Below are 16,400 nucleotides of genomic sequence, written 5' to 3' on the forward strand. Positions count from 1 at the left end.
TTTATTCTAGCTAAAATAAAACAAATAAGACTTTCTGCAGAAAAAAAAAATATTATCAGACAACCTGTGAAAATTTCCTTGCTCTGTTAAACATCATTTGGGAAATATTTAAAAAAGAAAAAACATAATCAAAGTGGAGCTAATAATTAGGATTTCAACTGTACTTGTAAAAGTTAAAGGTCTAAACATTTTTTTTTATTTATTCATGCATGTATTTGTATATACAGTACATAATGCATATACACAGTACACACACTTAAATTCTGTCAAAACAAACTTAGTAGTATTAAACTATTATATTGCATTAATCGTGATTTGATTTTTGTCCAGCACTAATTTTGACACATTATTCAGCTTTGCCCAGTTTTTTTTGAGACTCACCTTGACCTTGATCTGCACAGTTGTGTAATTATAATTATGTGGGAGCTTTTGTTTAGCGTTGATATCAGAGTTTTTCTATGTTTAAATTAAAAGATTTGTGTGTGAGTAGTAATCTTTTTGTTTTTTGTGACTATGCTCCCTAGCCCCCACAAGAAAAAGGCTTAGGAGTATAGATTTGACATTTAAAAAAGTTCAAACTTAAAACATAAATTCACAAAGAAGGTATATGTCAACATTAAATGGCAACATCTGTTTATATTTTCCAAAAGAACTAACCATAGAGTTATGGGAGCAGAGAAATATTAATCTTTTAATCTGTTTTTAATATTTTAATGAGCAAAATAAGCATGCGTTATGGAGGTGACCCAAAATGTTAGCAAGTTTACAACATACTTTGTAGAAATTCTGTGAATTAAACTGCACAACACAAAATAAATGATGCTAATCAAAAGGATGAGTCGGCTCACTATAGAACAAAAATGATTGATTTTATTTTATTTGACATTTTTGCATTTATGAGGAAAAAGCTTGGTTATAGATGTTTCATCTCTTCGTTATGCTGCCACTTTTGTGACTTTGGTAAATCAATTATAATTGTTTGAAAACATTGACGGAAACATTTTTGAGTATTTTTACATTACTGTAAAATACAAGCCTCCACAAAAACATAGAAAGGGATTCGCTATTTTAGTTACAACTGACACTTGCATGAAATTGCTCTTAGCCTTTAGTTTATGGCAGGGGTGTCCAAACTCATTCATAGAGGGCCAGTGTCCTGCTGAGTTTAGCTCCAACTTGCTTCAACACATCTGCCAGGAAGTTTCTAGTGTATCTATATATGCTCGAGCTTGGTCAGCTGGTTCAGGTCTGTTTGATTAGGGCTGGAGTTTAACTCTCCAGGACACTGGCCCTCCAAGACCAAGTTCGGACACCCCTGGTTTATGGTAATAACAGATTTAATTGCAAACATTTTTTTCCCCTATAGACTCTAAAATTTATACACAAACTAAAACTCATTAGGTTATTTGTCATGCGTATTATTTTTCTGTTCATCCTTCTAAAGTGTTTTGTATACTGTATAGATATTGTATACAGTCCTATAGAAATAAAGGGGACTTAAGTTGACCTTGATCTGACATTTTTGCAGTTTAAACATTGCTCTTATGTTGCTTGTACCAGGGGGATGTTGGCCTTGCCATGGGAAAACTATATGGAAATGACTTCAGCCAAACCACCATTTCTCGCTTTGAGGCCTTGAACCTGAGCTTTAAAAACATGTGCAAACTGAAGCCTCTGCTTGAAAAATGGCTCAACGACGCAGGTATGTATTTTCTCTGCTTTAAGACAGTCCTCTCCTCTTACTTTTGCTCTTTAAAAATAACATCTCATACCTTGGAGAATGTTAGAAAGGATATGAAGGTTATTGTGGCATTCCTCTTTAGTTTTGGAGCTCCTCTCAGGGTATTTTATGCATCCGTGGTCTGTGATTTTCTGTTATATAAAGCGAATCTTTAACTTGAATGATGTTGATGTTGCGAGAAGTGCTGTTAGACCCAGGTGCTTATATCAGTGGCTCTTTGTGCTTTTGTACGCGCTGTTTGTGCAGAGAACCAGACGTCTGACCAGGCCCTGTCCAGTCCCAGCTCTCTTGGCTCACCGGGGCTGGGCATGGAGGGCCTGAACCGCCGCCGCAAGAAGAGGACCAGCATCGAGACCAACATCAGAGTGGCCTTAGAAAAGAGCTTTCTGGAGGTGAGCGACATCCCTGATAAAAGCTTGTTATTTATTTATTTATCAATATGCAGAATTCTGCTGACATTTATATTGTTACTTTTATTATTATTTTTATGATGGTTATTATTATTATTATTATTATTGTTGTTAATACAATTATGTATCAATAAAAGTATCAATTATAATATAGTAATAAAATATTAATTGATTTAATAATGAATTAAATGTATAATTTTATTTTTGTTTTGTTTTTATTATTAAGTTTTATAACCAGATTTATATTTCATTGCATTATATGGCATTATTTTTTAAATGCTTCATTATGATTTATATTAGAATTATTGTTTTTGTATTTATTAATATAAAAAGTAAAAATGTATGTATGTATGTATGTATGTATGTATGTATGTATGTATGTATGTATGTATATATTGAAATAAAATTACAACCTACAAAATTTCAACTAAATTTTTCAAATACTTGTTTCTCTTGATTTTTCCTCTTTTTTAAAAATTTGTATTTAATATTTTTCTATAACATATGAAATTTGGGTGTACTAGTTTTTGGACCATTACCATCAGTTATTTTGTTAGATAAGCTCCTGATTTGGCTTCAGTACTGACTAATCTGATGTATATGCACACATATAATATTCTTAGTCCATTCATATCTAAAAAATGAAGTAAGAAGTCCTAAATCTTGTAAAATATCTAAAAGTTTTTGTTTAATTGAGTAAGTCAGTCTTTCCATTGCTATACAAGAAGACATTTCCTTAATCTAGAGTGACAAAGATGGACCATGGATAATTTTCCAGTGAATGACAGTCAGGTGCTTCGCATTCAATAGACACAGGTTAATAAACTTCTGTTCATTTGTGTTCAAAGATAAGGCAGATGGGATAAGACCAAGAAGTCATGTTTTATCTTTTAATACACCATAAACAAACATTAAGAAACACTGATGCAACACTGTAAGACCCTTTCTTAATAGAGTGTCATCCTCAATTTTTTTCTGGAGGGTTGTCTACTTGAACATTGGACTGCAGCATTGCAGATCTTTGTGATTGGTTTTTGCCGTAAGGGCGTTTCTTGTGCCTTTGCCATTTTCAAGCAGAACCAAAAACCTACCTCTGAGGAGATCACCATGATTGCAGACCAGCTCAATATGGAGAAGGAGGTGATCCGAGTGTGGTTCTGTAACCGCAGACAGAAGGAGAAGAGGATCAACCCGCCCAACAACGGCAGCGCTGCCAGCACCCCTATCAAAGCAATCTTCTCTCCCACCACAACTCTGGTATGAGATGTCAAAACATAAAAACTGCCTTCCATCATTCAGCCCAGCAGCTCAAATCATGCTGAACCTCTTCTTTTCTGTTTAGGTGCCGAGTACAGCCAGTCTTATTACCAGTAACACACCGACTACAATGACTGTAAACCCAGTTTTGCCTCTCACCAGCACTAGTGTCTCCGGCATCAGTTTCACTGGTAGGCAAGAGTTAAAAGGGTAGATCACTCAAATACATGAATGCTGTTAATTCATTTACTCACCTTTAGGCCATTCTGTAGATAAAATCTGTTAATTAACAGTTTCCATATCTTGTAATTCACAGGTGTTTTTAGTTTATTTACAGTTGTGAGTTACATCACGGGACATTTATGTCTGCTCTGACTTTAAACGTGGAAAGTTCAACTCTGCAGTATAACAAAATCACTGTTATTGGCATTTATAATCTGAAACAATAAATTAGATGTAAAATAGGGGTGTGAACCTACACTGATTTTACGGTTAGTTTTACGATTATCATGCTATCGATTCGGTTTAATTCAATATCTCAGTGCATCACAGTGCATTGACGATGTTTTTATATACACAATTTTATATTTTACTTAGCAACACAATAATTCTTGTATAAAAATGTATATTTTTTAGATATATTATTTGTTGAACAATTTTGTCCTTTGATACAAGCAGTCAGATATATGTAGCTTTAATTTTATCTGCTCGAAGAAATCACTCGTCTTGAATGTATCAAATAAAACTATACATGCACAGAATAAAATGAGCATTCATAGCAAATAAACAAATGTAAATATTATGCGCATTGTTGGGCAAGTTCTTAAACAACTATGATTTATCACACACTCAACAGAAAGGACCACGATTGGCTCTAACTGCAGTGCAGCTCTGGCGCTATTCAGCAAACACAGTGTCAGGGACACTGATGTTAAACGGGTGCTGCGATCAGCTGATGCATTATAGATGGTGATGCGGTGGAGAAAACTCACTCTGCAGACATGCTTGTGTCTGGATCCACAAGTAACGTTATTGTTGTAACTGCCATGAGAGGAGATAAAATGTTACTTAACAAACATGCCAGCAGGTCAAAGGGCCACAGAGAGTGAGTTGGGTTCTGATGTATAACTCTGTCAGTGAAAGACTGTCCAACAAACTCAAAAACCAGATAACTGTGAACAATTCACTGCTTGTAAGTAGTTGGAGGGTTTTAATTACTCACTGTGTCCTCCCTTGCTAAAGTAAGCTACAGTTACTTAATGCGTATGTGATTAATAATGATGTTCCTACATAATAACCGATTATGATTATTACTGAACCAATACCCAATTGTTCGCGTCTACATCACAGTGCATCGACGGTTGTCAATTCATCACCTTGACAAAAAAAAATTACCTGTACTGAAAAAGTTTTGGCAGTTCGTTACCACGTTTTTACTGTATTTTACAACACCAATACAGACAAAATTTCAATTAGAACTATTACAAATGTCACGTTTTCTAACTTTTCATTATCAAAGAAAAGATTAATTTTAAGAAAAGTTAAAAGACCAGTACTTTTTAAAAGTTTGATGTTTGATGACAATAAAAAAAACACAATTATAGAAAAAAATATTTGAATTAATGAATATATTAAAAGTTTAAGTTATGTAAATAAAAAATACAAGTAACTAAAAAAAATTACAGATGCACCGAAACCAATACTGACATCTTATGGACAAACTAAGTAGTGCTAAAAGGATTGACAGCTAGCTCATGTGCAAGCTACTCATACATTGTGTGCACAGTTAGAAGAAATGAGCTGCATACAGTATGCAAGTTTAGTTACCCTAATTACTAATTACAGTTATACTAATTACTTACGGTTTACTTATTAGATATATAGCCTATTGATTTCTTCATATAATGAAGCATTTATGTGGCCTCAAAATCTGCGTTATAGTTCAGTCTTTGTACACAGTATCCATATTTTCAGCTTAAAAATCTTCTTTAATTCCTCTTGAGGAAAAAAACCTCATTACCTTTGAATGGCTTTAATGGGTGTAATTGAACAGCATTTTCCCACATTTCGGTGAGCTATCTCTTAAAAACATCAAACTTTCATATTGTTGACAGACCTCTCAACAATTAACATCTTCTCTTCCTCTTGAAGGCACAACTCTGGGCTCGGCCATCAATAACACTGCATCGGTCATCTCCACTGCACCCGCGGCCACCACCGCCTCGTCCTCTCCCTCCCTCAGCCCTTCTCCCACTGCAGTGCAGACGTCCTCCTCAGAGCAGGCTTCAGCTCAGGAGACGCTCACGGCCGTCAGTCAGGCACCTTCCTCCCTGGCGTCTACCCTGGGCACTGGGCAGGTGATGGTGGCGGCACCCAGCCTCTCAGCCGCTCTACAGGGAGCTGCTCAGCTGCCCACCAGCGCCAGCATCGCCGCCATGGCTGCCGCCGCGGGCCTTAATCCTGGGCTCATGGCGTCCTCACAGTTCGCCCCTGGGTGAGTGCTCTTTTAGACCTTCTGACCTCAGGTTTGTTGTGGACGCCTAGATGTTTATTATATTATGTATTTTCTGGTATTTCCTGCACAGCGGGGCTCTTCTGAGTTTGGCACCCGGTGGTCTCGGAAGCGCTTTGAGTCCGGCATTGATGAGCAACAGCACCTTGGCCACAATCCAAGGTGTGTGGAGCGGCAAGTACACTTATATTTACATTATGGCTTTGCATGCGCTTGTTAATCTTGGTGCCAGCAGCAATATTATTATATGTAAAATGATGTATTAAGCCAAAAATGAACATTTACTTGCACACAAGTGGTTCCAAACTTTTATGATTTTTCTTTTTGTTGTACACAAAAGAAGATGTTTGACAAATGTTAGAAACCTGTAACTATTAAATTCCACAGTAGAAAACAAGAAATACTATGGGATAGGGATGTCCAGATCTGACCAATCGATCGGAAATCTGGCCCGTTCATGTGGTTTCAGAATGGATCGGAATCGGATGTTACCTCCTGATCATAACTCGAATAATGTATTATAAATGTTCTTATTATAACACATCTAGAGTTATTCAGCGGCACAGAGTTAGACTTTTTGCTTGACTTCACTCAGAAACAGCCACACGTGCGGCATGACATCACTGTTGTAGAGATACTATAAGTTAAATGCCGGTAAAGTAGAACACAGAAGCAGCTTGAAGCGGAAAGCACGTATAGTTCGACAAGTATAGTACGACAACATTGCTATAGCAAACTGTGAGACATGTAAACTTGGCTTTGACTCAACAGTAAAGAAACCTGATTGCGACATCCCTACTATGGGAGTCAATGTTTACAGGTTTCCAGCTTTTTTCAAAATAACATTTGGTGTTCAACAGGAAAAAATAAACGCAAACAGGATTGTGACAAGTAGAGCGTTTTCAGTTTTAGGTGATCTATCCCTTTATTTATTATTATTAGGATATTTTCTATTAATGATTAATATTGATTTAATTTGCTCAGTATAATTTTTATAAACATTATTAAAAAGTATTATTTCAAGTAATATTTTAAGAGCTGGGCTTTTGTTGCAGTTTTTTTAATAAATCCGAAAAGGTTTACTTTGGCTTAAAGTAAAAAGAATATATAATAAAATATATAATAAAATGTTTCGTTTAAATATTTCAAATATTTGATTCTTCAGAATCTCTGCATCTTTATTCCAATAATTTGATTGGTTAGTATCAATCTTATTTTTCATGTAAGACTGCATTTACACTGCATGGTTCAAGTGACTCAATTCAGATTTTTTTTTTTTCCGGCACAGATTGGATATGGCACAGGTACATGTAAGCAGGAAAAAATCACATGGATTCCGAATTACTCAAATCAGATTTAGGCCTTGTTCATATGTGGAAATTTATCCGATATGAATCGGATCTGTGCCCTTGTGTCTAGGCATGGGATGATAACCTTTTTAAGGTATACCGCCAAGATTTTCTTCTATACCTTTCCTACGGTATGTGTACTTTAAAAAAAAAAATTTTTTTTAGGACAACAGTATCTCCAGCAGAAAAAATATCCAAAGATGCCGTTTTAAATGGTAAAGAAATCAGTGTTTTTGAAACTAATGAAGACAGAAGAAGTCAATGATTAATTGTAATTATTTAGTCTGACATGTTTACTGTTCCAAAATATTTTTTAAAAGCTTCTCAAAATAAAATATATTATCTTCAAAGGGGAATAAAATTGTTGTTTTTTACTCTTTTTACGTTTAAAAAGATCAGATTTAGGACCAGTAATCTCAATAACGTGAAAACCGTGAAACCATGATATTTTTATCCAAGGTTATCATACTGTTACAGTCTTATACCGGCCCATGCCTAATTGTGTCTGCAGTGTAAGCAGATAGATCAGATTTTTATCTGCCAATGCGAATCGCACATCATTAAAACCCTTATTGAATGACATCAACTCTGATGCTTTCATTTCAGAATAGACTTCAGCAGATTCGCTAACCTTACATTTCATATACTAGAACAAAAAAAGCATTCATATTGTCATATAGCACAAGTATTCAAACAGGTTAGCGAGCAAGAGAGAGAGAAAAAGTGAGAGAGTGCAACATCGGCCTCGTAAAATAGTATATTAAACTTTTGCATACATCATGTGCAGAAATCACACCATGGACATTACATTAGATGCCTACTGTTTTAAAAATTTCTAGATTAAAAGAAGATGGCCAAATGAGAACTTTTCTGTCATAAACGATAGTAAAACAACTTGTCAAAAATAAACAAATAAATAATAAACCCTGCGGACAGATTAAATACAAGAATTGAGAAAAGGGTGCTCTTTGATTATCAGCTGTCAGTACCCGCACGCTCTGTTTTATAATTATTTTTTATTTTATTATTTTTTTCCCCTCCTCATTGTGTCATGTCATTGTTTGCACTGTAAATGCAGACAATCGGATTCGAGTCACTTTTACAAGACAATGTTAGCAGGTCATCAAAAAAAAATCAGATACAATCACAAAATCGGAATTGACCATCAAGATCTGCAGTGTAAATGCGGTCTAAGTGTGGGTCATTGTAACTTATGCCGCTTGATGTTATAAACTGGTATTTTCTTATGTGATTTAAATTTTAATGTATTGTCAGCATGTAGTTTGACTGTTTACATTTTGCTATTCGATGTCATTTACCCATAGTGGGAAAAGAATCAAAAGTCTTAATACATTATCAAAATAGAGCTTACTTCTACATTGCAAAATAAGGTAGATAGTCTCCTTGTTTTAAACACCTGGAGTAACAATGTTTTCTTTATCATTTTCTCCTTCAGCTTTGGCATCTAGTGGCACCTTGCCCATAACATCTTTGGATGGGAGCGGGAACCTGCTGTTTGCCAACACCAGCGCTGGCAGCACTCCGAACCTGGTGACGGCGCCTCTCTTTCTGAACCCTCAAAACTTGTCGCTGCTCGCCAGTAACCCGGTCAGCCTGGTGTCTGCAGGAGGAGCTGCGGGTGCCGCCGGAGCCCTCAACCTGCACTTCACCGCTGATGCCCACCAGAGCGCTGTCACCACGGCAACTATGCCTGCCTCCACCATCACCACGGCCTCCAAGGCCCAGTGAAAGCTTTACCAACTCCTCTCCTCTTCTAGACTCCTTTCCTCTTTCTAACGTTTTTTCTTTAATCTCTTGCTACCACCAAAAAAACCCACTAAAAAGGATTTTATGTTGTTTTAACGTTATTTTAATGTTTAATTTTGTACGTTCACATATCTTTTACACTTTAATCTTCGGTGTTTGGACCTCGTTGACAGGTTTGACCATAAGCGAATGTTGGTGTCTCCACAGAGCTGGCATTAGGAGAGTGAGTTGAAAACCTCCCTGGACGTTGTGCCAAGTCTCTGTGCGACGCAAAAGACGTATTCGTGTCGGCGAACTCGCTCTTTTTTTTTTTCCTCCCATTTTCACACGATACCTCTCCTTCAGGGGTACTTCTGAAATGCTTTTAACCAAAAAACTTTGTTTACTCTGTGTTGAATGATACCTTCTTACTGCTGACAGTAACCTCCTCTTCCTCACTGTAGAAAAAGGACTGTCTACGATCTCGGTCTCTTTCCACTGGAGATCCTGCTTTGTTTTTAGATGCACATGAATTATTTTTGTCAACCAGTGGGTTAGCTTTATGTCCTGTATCTTACTAACTTGTGGTTACAAGGCTTTAAATGGAGTAATAAGCAGCTGTGATGCGGTTTAATTGCTTTAAGGAGTCGTTTGACTGGCCTTTCTCAACACTTTTTCGTATGATTTCCTAGGTTACTCAGTAGCAGAAGACTAGTCTGGGGAATGAATCCCGATCTAGTCACGGGCTCACTTAATACTAAAAGCTTTAACAAATTCTGAGATGATTTCAGGATGGGAAACGGTGACTGAGCAGTACCGTCTACTTTAGCGTAAGGACTGTAAGGTAAACCTCCTCAAGGTCTTCCTAACACGGGATGTACTTTTGGTATGGCCACCTGTTTGTGAAGGAGTGAGGTGGATGACGTTCAACTTTTAGTTTGTAAAGGTCTTTGATTTTCTACTTGTGCACAGTATCTGTACCAAAAAAAAACTGGATTTGAGAACTGCAGTCTGCTCGGTTTTTAGCAGAACTTCTGTCACGCTTTAAGAGGTCTTTATTTCGGAGGTCTTTGTAATTGCCTCTATTTCAAGATATACCAAAAATCTTTGTTATACCTGTTGCTGTATATTGCTACTGTAGCGTAGTGTAAGCCTAAATATTTATGAGCGAAGGCTCTCGGTAGACCACAGGAAATATAATGCAATATTTTGATCTTTTCCAAAGACGAATACATATTTTTCTTTCTTTTCTTTAGTTTTTTTTTATTATTATTTTAAGATGGCTGTCCCTCCTCAATTTTGTAGTGTCAGGAAAACTAACCAAATAGATCTAAGAGCAAGGTGTGATGCTACAGAAAAGTAACAGTTTGAGGTTTGGGATTTTGTTTCTGCTGAAGGATTTTCAGTGAGAAAAATGGGAGCGTCGTCCCATTCCGTTAAAATAAAACTGTTGGAGGTGTAATGCGTGTTCTTACCTGACAGGCGTTTTGAATACTTTATCCCTTCTTCATAGTTACAAGATGCCAGATTCAGTCCTTGGTAATCCAAAAATCTGGGCCATCTCTAAAATTCAACATATTGGGCAGCTGTTGGCCTGAGATATCCGTTATAAAGCATCGAGAATTGTCTGTTTTGTTTTTTCCCTACCAATGTAATGCAGCCATGATGTAAAGCTTGAACCAAAGTCGATTTCTCACTAGCTGCTGTGCCTGTGTGGGCCAGTGTAATGCTGACCACACTTTCACTACTCACTACTGACAGACTTTAACATCCAACACACTTCTTTAAAACTCTTTTTGTTGTCCAACAAGTCACGTTCGGCTTTCTAACTTTAGCCTCTCTTGCGCAGCGCTAACATTTGCTTTAGCTCTCGATATCAGAGCATTTAACGATCCAAAGAGAATCTTAAGGGCCTTGTGTTTAAGTGCTGTTGAGATTTTGGGAGTTTTTGCATCCTTCATTTCATCCGTTTAACTTCTTGGTGAGTCTTGGTTGTGGACTTGACCTAGCAGGGCTCAATATTGATGCTGCGTTTCGCTAATTGAATAGCAATAGAGTCCACTGAATCTAAAATCTAGAAGTACGCATGAAAGATGAAGCCAACTGATGAGAAGGTTTGGTATTGCATTGGTACATTGTTTGTTTTACTTTTTTAGACAAGAAAAATCAGTGATACAAGCATTCTGGGAAAATTACTGTAGTATTTCATCTGTAGCATTGCTTCGAATTCTCTCAGATGTTTAATTCTTTCACAAAAGCGGTCTCCCCGTAATGTCCCTTGTTACTGTGGTTCTTCCTGTTGATTTTTTTACGTTACATAACGCTAATTGTGTTTTTATTGTTGTTATGATTTGAAATACCTCAGCAGCACTTACATGGAAGGTTCACTTTAAGCAAAAGACACCAGTAGTCAACTCCAGAATGTACAAAACTGTTTCTGACAGACGTGGAAAACAAAACTACAGGCGAATCTGTAATAATAACGTCTACTACTGCTATTTCAAGAACTACTACTACTACTTAAAGGGTATGTCCAGGTTAACTTGTAATGAATATTTTGTTATCCTACTTGCCAAAGTTAAGAAAAAAACAACAAAAAAAAAAGCCTTTGTCTTTGCGGCTGGGTCTTATTGCTGCTCATTCCGCTGGTTCTGTCCGGAAATTTCAACGTAGCCTCTCTGGACATGTAGATTTGACGTGTTGTTTTTTTATTTTGCGCATTAGTGTCACAACCCCGGTGGTTGCCGGGACTGTGGGGAGTTACTGATATATTTATCTGAGGAATGACTCAAGATTAGAGAACGTCGTTTTTCTAAATTCTATATATATTCACTTATGTAAGATGCTCATATTTTATATTTGAACTAATATCTAGTTTGAATGTAGTGTTTTTGTCATGTTTATTCACTAAAAGGAAACGAAAAAATAACAAAAAATGACTTTGTTTATATTACAGCTATTCTTAAAAAGGAAAAAAAAAAAGAAAAAGTGAAGACCAAAAATTGCAACCACACCCTTGTGATGTGGGAGTGGCTGTTAGGTGCCCCGCCTCCACATTTAAGTGTAGTTTGTATGCGTGGGAGGGGCTTGTGATGGTGCTCCAAAAGGAAAAGCCACCAGCTTTTGTTGACGTGGACGTTATAGCACCAAACTACTCATACTTTAAATTTCATATTCTTTTTTTATGGATTTATTTTGCTTTTCAACAATCTTTAACAATCATTAGAGTTGATTTACTTTATGCCATGGGTCACAAACTGGATTCCTGGAGGGCCGCAGCTCTGCAGTTTTTCTCCAACCCTAATCAGACACAGCTGATGCAACTTATCAATCAAAGCGTCTTGAACTCCTTGATTAGTTGCATCAGCTGTGTTTGATAAGGGTTGGAGCAACACTGCAGAGCTGCGGCCCTCCAGGAATCCAGTTTGAGACGTATGCTTTATGCCTTTTGTCTGTATATCATGAGGGAGCAGCGTCACTGGCTTTCTTAGTTTGACAACAAACTTGCTTTTATCATTTATGCCTTACTATTATTTCAGAGTTTGACACATTGTAGCAAGCAGGATGACGTGAGAGGTGTATTTTTTTATTATTTGTGTATGTGTGCGCGCATGTGAAAAGGATGAAACCAAGCATGCACCAATATCTATAGTCACGGTGCGTATCGACCATGAAAATAATAACGCTGTGAGTTTTCTTTTGTGTTTTGTGATATATTTCGGAAGTGTTGCTGCCTATTTTGTAGGTTGAATACCTGTTAAGAGCTTTACTAATAACTCAACTCCAGCTGACATGTAGGGGGCGCTAGTGGTGCATTTACTTTGACTTCATATCTTAATTGTGAGGCTTTGTAGGAAGACTCAATGGTTGGAAAGTTTGTTTTAGTTAAAGTGGATATAAGGACGCATCATACATCATGTGATGCAGTTGACCACTTGGCTGTAAATGAACCTGTGTGCTCATCAGATGATTTATCCAAGGATGTCGAGACTTTTCCACGTTGTTGCGGATCCTCTTTTTGGCACTTGATTTTGGCGCGCTAGTGTGTGGATGCTCTTGATTGAGTAGTTTTGGGGTTTGCCGCTGTAGACCCTCAGTCTAGTGACAAAATAGGATGGTAATGCAGAAGAGGTCATGCACCAGAGTGCTGGGCTGAGTATAGGAGCTGTTGTATACCTCATTTATAACTCAAAAACTGAGTAAAAACCTGCTTTAATCTACTTCGAAAGATAAAATAACATAAAGAAGGGGCCCAAATACAGAAGCCTGCAGACGTTTTAGAGTGACGAACCAGATAAGCGCCCAGAATTACGAATTTGTGTTAGAAATATATCCCACTTATTTATATTTAGCATTTAATTTCATGTTACTTATTGATTTTATACCAAAGCTTTTTTTATGATTTGACAATCGTCGTCTTTATGAACCCCTCAACGTTAATATCGTCCTGTTTTTCTGGGTTATTCAGTCTGCTTGTTCCTCACTTTCTCAATGTTAACCAAAGACTTTTGAAGTGATTGTATACAAACTAAACTCTCTCTCCAAATGCCCTGCCTTGAGTTCTGAGATTATCGGTCCCACGATGAGCCTATCGGGCAGACTTTGGTAGAAAGAGGAAGAGAAAACAAACTAAAAACAGCTCTGTGGGCTTCTGGAAAGGATCTCAAGTAACCCCTCACGGGCTGGGTGAGGTTTATTAACACACGCTGAAGGATGTCCTGGGCGAACTGCAACCTGCTCAGGAGAAAACTGTCCTTTGGAGGCAACAGAAAACATGCAACGTCTCTACATAGTCGTCGTTTTAGCTGCCGTCGTCCTGTGGTTTTGCTGTCCTGTCCGTGTGTTTTCCGCTTTCATGATTTTTGAATTGGTTTGATCAGCTGTGCAACTATGCATCGTTGTCCTCCGTCGTGCGTACAAGGGAGCCGACATGGCTCTTTATAAATGGATTTGAATAGTTTTATGGAGGGTCGAAAGCAACTATAAGCTCTATCCCAAAGCAAAATATCCAAATATGAAATGTTTTACAAATGCAGATACCAAAGATTGCTCTGTTCTTGTTCCTCTTCCTTCCCAAACCCTTCAGCTTGTGTGTTGTTAAACTGAACCCAGCTCCGACAGTAGTCCTAACCTCAGTAATTCCAAAGCTTAGATGTATATTTTGGTATTTTTTCTGAGATGCTTATGGGGAAAAACAAACAAACAAAAAAAGTTTGACGTTTTTTAATTTTCTTGTTCGTCGGATCTGTTGCTCTTTTTTTTCTGTCACAGCATGGAATTTAACTGCAAAACTGTCTTACCGTAGATTAAAGAAATAATAGTATTTTTGTATGTTTTTTGGATGTGTCGGTGTATGTGATATCAGTTTCACTGCCCAACTTACCATTGTTTTTAAAACATGAAAAAAGGTTAAGTAAAAAAAAAAGACTGTATATAAAACTTTCATCGTTGATTTCAAAAGAAATCTCTCTCTGTACTCTCATTTCCATCTTTCCTACGGCTGAAGCTCAAGGAATGTGCTCCATTTTTCACCCGGTCACATACTATAGATTGTACTTCTCCCTTCAGAACGCTGTAACTCTCACTGTTGTAATAGTGACGACTGGTTGGTTTCTCAGTATCACTACAGATCTGAACTCTAGTGGCCTGTAAAATCAAGCAAACACACACACTCCAAGACTGAACGCTAAACGGCTACGTCGCTGTAGCTTAGAACTGAATGATTGTGTAGAATATGAGTATGTGAATCAGGATACATGGTAGATTTGATGCATTTGTCTGCTGTATTTTGTTTGTTTTTTTATAAATATATATATAAAGATAATCTTTTACTGTAACTGTACAGTTCTCTTTTGTTGTAAACATCATTAAACCATTTTCCAAGTGTTTTAATATTCTAAGATGTGCTTGTTTTTTTATTATTCTGACTCAGGACATTGAACGTAAAGAGATGATGTGTATTCGTTTATTTTTAGCCTTGCGGTTTACAGTAATCACAGTCAAATGGATTATTTTACACTTTCAGGATATGTAGAAAATCGTCTCTTACATCTTCAGAGAGAATTTCTTTTAAAACACAACATGTCATTAACATACATTAATAATTAACTATCTTTCGTAACATACATAAGACATAATTGCAAATATACAGTATACTATATGTACATATACATGCATTCATAACGACTGTTCAAAGGATTGAGGTTGATGATGATAAAAAGCCTTTAATTTTCACAACACTGTTACATGCAGTGAAATGGGACCCCTCTGACCATACACAAACATCACACATTTCAGGGTAGGATAGGTCAGTCGAGAGGTAGCATTTTTAGAATTCTATAGATAAGAGAAAGAGGGAATATAATTTATAGAAAGAGGAAATAAGATACAGTCAGGTTTATAAATATTGGGATATCGACACAATTCTTATATTTTTGGCTGTATGTACAAAAAGAGGAAGGCCAGATTAGAGTTCTAAAAAAGCCTTTACAGTGCTGAAACAACGACCTATGGACAGATGAGATCAAGATTGAGTGGTAGGGAGAGAAAAGAGAAGGAAAGGAACTGCTCATGATTTTAAGCAGTGAAGCATGGTGATGGTAGTGTCATTGTGTGGGCATGTATGGCTATCAATGGAACTGGTTCTTTTGTATTTACTGATTATGTGACTGCTGACAAAAGCAGTAGGATGAATTTTGAAGTGTTACAGGCTGGTATTCTGCTCGTATGCAGCCAAATGCTTCAGAACTCATTGCTTGGCACTTTACAGTGCAGATGGAGAATGACCCAAAGCATACTGCTAAAGCAACCAAAGAGTTTTGAAGGGGAATGTCATGCAATGGCCAAGTCAATCACCTGATCTAAATCCTATTGAGCATGCATTTCACTTGCTGAAGACAAAACTGAAGGGAAAATGCCCCAAGAACAAGCAGGAACTGAGTAGAGGACTGGCTGAGCATCACAAGAGGTTAAACCCAGTGTCTGGTGATGTCTATGAGACTTCGGGCTGTAATTGACTGCAAAGGATTTGCAACCAAGTATTTAAAAGTGAAAGTTTGATTTATGATTATTATTCTGTTCAATTACTTTTGGTCCCTTAACAAGTGGGAGGCGCAAATGCAGACTATTGTAATTCCTACACCGTTAACCTGATTTGGATGCAAATACCCTCAAATTAAAGCTGACATACTGCAGTTAAAGTCTTGTTTGTTTCATTTCAAAATTCAAATCCTCTGTGTTGGTGTCTAGAGCCAAAAATGTTAGAATTGTGTCAATGTCCCAAGATTTATGGACCTGACTGTACATTCGGGGAAAACAGGAGGTAAAAAAGGCCTTTTTTAAAGCTGATGCTCAAATTCATGAATAAAATTCTCAAAACAATACAA

At 37.0% G+C, this 16,400-nt stretch overlaps 1 protein-coding gene across 19 annotated transcripts in view; it reads left to right on the forward strand.

The window, feature by feature from the left end:
* The window catches only part of pou2f1b (POU class 2 homeobox 1b), a 33,390-nt gene extending 21,387 nt beyond the window's left edge, over positions 1-12,003 (forward strand). For 3 of the 19 annotated variants that reach the window (XM_005167815.5, XM_068223299.2, XM_073911608.1), the window contains 7 exons: positions 1,561-1,702; positions 1,988-2,133; positions 3,226-3,408; positions 3,494-3,599; positions 5,560-5,902; positions 5,994-6,094; positions 8,726-12,003. In XM_005167815.5, coding sequence (XP_005167872.1) covers positions 1,561-1,702; positions 1,988-2,133; positions 3,226-3,408; positions 3,494-3,599; positions 5,560-5,902; positions 5,994-6,094; positions 8,726-9,018 — 1,314 coding nt within the window. In that variant the 3' untranslated portion in view covers positions 9,019-12,003. 19 annotated transcript variants of the gene reach the window in all.
* Positions 12,004-16,400: the final 4,397 nt, after the last annotated feature.

The sequence above is a fragment of the Danio rerio genome, chromosome 9, assembly GCF_049306965.1.
Source record: "Danio rerio strain Tuebingen ecotype United States chromosome 9, GRCz12tu, whole genome shotgun sequence".
Taxonomy (NCBI): domain Eukaryota; kingdom Metazoa; phylum Chordata; class Actinopteri; order Cypriniformes; family Danionidae; genus Danio; species Danio rerio.